Below are 4,465 nucleotides of genomic sequence, written 5' to 3' on the forward strand. Positions count from 1 at the left end.
CAAAATTTAATATACAATTTGTTTCTAGAATCTATAACAATGCATAGTATAAACTGTTCGAAGTTGTTTTTTCAACTTCTCACTGACACAAATCTTTACAAGTTATTTTTGTTGGAGATTTTTATACAAAAATTCAACAAAAATAAATAAATAATAAACTATTTTCTAGCGAAAGAAACATGTGTATCTATTCTAATAAATAAAAAAGAGCAAACGGTAAATATGAGAGGGAAAGACAAAACGATCTCATCTTTAAACTCAAATAGACAAAAAAAAATTACTTATTTTTAACTGTCAAAGCACATAAAAGACAAAAAATGGAGATGAATATTCTTTTGCTTTTTGTGTTTCTAGGAATTTAGGGTTTGAGGTTAGTTCCTTCTGTTGTTTCTCAAATAATAGTAACTTTAAAATAAACAAAAAATTCTTATCAAATTACATTATACCAACTAGACTGTTATAGTTTAAAGTTTTTTTTTAAAAAATTTAAGAATAATAATTAGGTTGACAGGGATTAAATAGTAATGTTTATTAGTTAATAGATGAAAGTAAAATTTTAAATTAAATAATGTAGGGAATATATACTTTAGAGAATAGAGAGTGACCCATGACTGAACATGATGAGAAGAAAATCTAAAAACTCCAAATGTTTCTAAAATTAGAAAATTTGGCAAAAATTGAAAACAACTTCACCCATGACTTCAATCCCAAATAGGTACAAAAAAATCATCCGAAAAAGTGGCATAGAATTCAATTCCTTCAAACCCATTTGTCGGAGTTTGATGATAAAACCAATCACTATCAGCCCAGTCAAACAATACAAACTCAGCAGCAGCTGAGTGATCATCTTCACATTCTTCATTAATTTTAGGAAGTTCAACAATTTGACCAAGTTCATCTTCTTCTTGTTCAGATTCTTCAGAACAACATTGATGAGTCACATGCACGACAGGTTCATCGAAGTCAACCATAGCAGCCGCTGCTGTTGCCGCAGCTTGAATGTCACGTGGCGCTGATGTGGCAGGTCTAGGAAGCATGTTGGAAATATGAGGAAAATTGAGGATTGCGGTTTTGCCTTTGATGGTTAAAGCTGCTACGTCGTGTGCTCTAGCTGCAGCTTCTGGTGTTGAGAATGTTCCGAGCCAGATTCTTGATTTTTTGCGAGGCTCTCGAATTTCTGAAACCCATTTTCCCCACTCTCGTTTTCTTACGCCATGGTAGGTTGAATGTGGTGAGGGTGATGAAGAAGAAGAGGTCGAGGAATTTGAGGTTGTAGCTGTTTCTGAGGAGTTTGAGGTTGTTTTTTGTGTCATTTTTAGAAGAAGAGAAGGATTGTGAAAACATGTGCCGTATGGCTAGTCATTTTATACTAGTGATAAAGGAAACTCGCAGTCTTAAAGTAACCTTTGACCTAACATTTTGCATTGAACGTGTGCTTATATTTTATGTTAGAGATAGTATATTCTTATTACCATTATTGTGCATATATACTCGAATAAGTAACATGATTTTTTTTTTGCCTTAGACATATTTAATTTCTATTTTGTCAATTTTTATATAGTTTTTCTTTAACCTCAAACTATTTTCTATTGCGGTTTGTTGTCAACTATAACATTTTATTATTGATTAATTTTTCTAATTAAATATAATTTATTTTATAGTATTCATAAATATAAAAATGTGTTAGCATGAAAAAACATTTAAGAAATATAATATTCATAAATATAAATATGTGTTAGAATTTAGATGGAAAATATTGTGTGTGGGTCATTTATATTATCAATTATCAATATTCGTTGTGAAGTAAGGGGTGATTGAATGTATGATGTTTTCCACTACGGTCGTGCGACTGTGATTACAAGCTATGTAGCGCACTACCTATCACAACAATTACTTTAAACAACCGTTGTGATATTTTTAACGCATAACATTTAACAACGGTTGGTATAAACAACCGTTGTGATATATACACTGAGTTTATTATAAATTATGTGAAATGTTTATTTCGCCAATGCTCAATAAATATATAACCTTTCAATCTGATTTAGAACATTATAATATGATAAATTAAGTTATATTAGAAGAACAAGTTCACGTTCAATGCTAGACAAAAGTTCTTCAACTCCTTATCCGCATTTTGCTCTTTAATAGTTAGAATTTTATTTAATGCTCCTAATTTTTCAACCCCCCCCCCCCCCCCCCCCCCCCCCCTCCCTTCCTTCACCTCTAGTTCATTTTTCAAAATATTATTTACTTTGAAAACAAAACTAGAGGTGGAGAAATGGGAGGTTGAAGAACTACAATCATTAAATAAAATTCTAACTGTTAAAGAACAAAATACATATAACGGACTGAAGAATTCTTGTGTAGAATTAAACGTGTATTTGTTTTCTAAAATAACTTTATCTATCATACTATAATTTCCTAATGCAATTTGAAATTTTATATATTCGATAAGGGATTGGAAAAACAGTCAAACCACATAAGATATAATAAACTCGTCTTTTAAACAAACATTAACAACAACATTCATCAACAACAAACCTTAAACAACATACAAGATACAACAAACAACTCTTATTAAAAAGAACAAAATCATCAACACATAGCATAAACTACATACAACATAACACTTTTATTAGTAAGAATAACAACATATCAACTCATAGAATGTTTCAGAAACATACATGTCTCCCATAATGGTATCCAGGATGAAAGGAGGATGAAGCTAAAGTGAGAACTGCAAAGTTGTATTAATTTTGAATGAATTTCATTCTGGGTCTTTCACACAAGTTTACAACGCTCACTTTAACTCCATCCTCGTTATTAAAACAAGCATCCATACCTACAAGTCAAAACAAACATAAAGTTAAAACATTATGAAACAAATTATTGAAACATAAACAATAATACATCAACATAAGAAGATTTTGAAACAAAACAACATCAACAACAACATCAACAAGATACAATAACATTTATCAACAACAACATCAACAACATACAACAATATTTATGAAGCAAGCTATTGAAACATAAGCAGATTTTGAAACAAAACAACATCAACAACATACAACAATATTTATCAACAACATACATACATTTATTAACATAAATAATAATAACATCAATATAACTAACATAAAATAGCAGGACATTGTAATCCAACAGAAAATTATCAACATACATAACAATAACATGAACATAACAACAACATATGCGTATGAGAGCAAATATGGAAAAATATTTGTCAACAACAACAAGCAACAACAAAACATGTAAAACCGAAATAAATAATATGAAAATCATGTCAATAAACATTTATCATCACCAACAATAATAACAACAACAACATGCAACAACAAGCAACAACAAAACATGTGAAACTGAAATAAATAATATGAAAATTATGTCAACAAACATTTATCTACATTTATAAACAACAACAACAACACCAACAACACCACCACCAATAACAACAACGACATACAACAACATACACTAATAAAAAAAACATAAACTCTCGATCAAGAAGAAAATCATGTGAAACATAACAACAACATACACAAAAACGAGAGAATAATGAAGAAGAAGAAGAAGAAGAATACTTTTATGTATGTAGAACAAGATTGAAACAATACTATAGAATATGAAAGCTAATGACGAAGAAGAAGAGAGATAATGTGTGATAGGGTTTTGTTGTGAGAGATACATAAATACTGTTAAGAAGCGAGAGTTAATTCGCTTATATATGGGTAAATAATTTTACCACAGTCGTATTCAAAAACCGTGATGAAACGTAATTCCTTTCACAACGGTTTACATTACCAACCGTGGTGATAAGTATTTTAAATTTAATATGTATATCATATTATAAGGACAACACTCATTGTAACGAAAAAGTAGAAAATTGTTAGAGTTGGGATTCGAATCCTGTCACTCCATGGATGTATAATCATGATTATTTGTTTTGACCATAATGCAATGTCTTTTTGTAAATATAAATAAAAACGCGTCCAAAAATGAGGTATTACCACAATTAAACGTCAGACCGTTGTAAGTTGGTGTTACCAAAGGTATATTTTATAATATTGTCTCATCTGACTAACGAGAAACAACGGTATTTTACATGTCATCGGTCCTAAGGGTGAGCATCATGTTTTGTGTGGATGTCGCCCAAGAAATATTACTCTTAGGAGGGGACGCCAAAGCCTCCCTTATTTAGAACTCTCACAAATATAACACTACAGTTATTATGATGCTCAGAGATTGATGTTGAATTTAGAATTAAAATTTAAAAAGATTGAATGTTGTAATAAATGGTGCATGTTGTTTTACGAAAATGAATTCAATATAAATGATGGCGTGTTGGAGGAGTGTAAATTCTACAATGCACTAAGGTATCGTGTTCATGATGATTTGGTTGACCATAAGTAGGAAAAAGTATTAAATAAGTCAATGTTTT

At 30.3% G+C, this 4,465-nt stretch overlaps 1 protein-coding gene across 1 annotated transcript; it reads right to left on the reverse strand.

The window, feature by feature from the left end:
- Positions 1 to 612: 612 nt before the first annotated feature.
- Positions 613 to 1,313, reverse strand: LOC127135681 (ethylene-responsive transcription factor ERF036-like). The gene has a single exon (XM_051062332.1). It carries the CDS (start codon positions 1,311 to 1,313, stop codon positions 702 to 704), a length of 612 nt encoding a protein of 203 aa, XP_050918289.1. The 3' UTR covers positions 613 to 701.
- Positions 1,314 to 4,465: the final 3,152 nt, after the last annotated feature.

Source organism: Lathyrus oleraceus, chromosome 4 (genome assembly GCF_024323335.1).
Source record: "Lathyrus oleraceus cultivar Zhongwan6 chromosome 4, CAAS_Psat_ZW6_1.0, whole genome shotgun sequence".
NCBI classification, from domain to species: Eukaryota; Viridiplantae; Streptophyta; class Magnoliopsida; order Fabales; family Fabaceae; genus Lathyrus; species Lathyrus oleraceus.

Coding starts and splice junctions, on each gene's coding strand:
- LOC127135681 (XM_051062332.1), bottom strand. CDS start 1,313: ATGACACAAAAAACAACCTCAAACTCCTCAGAAACAGCTACAACCTCA.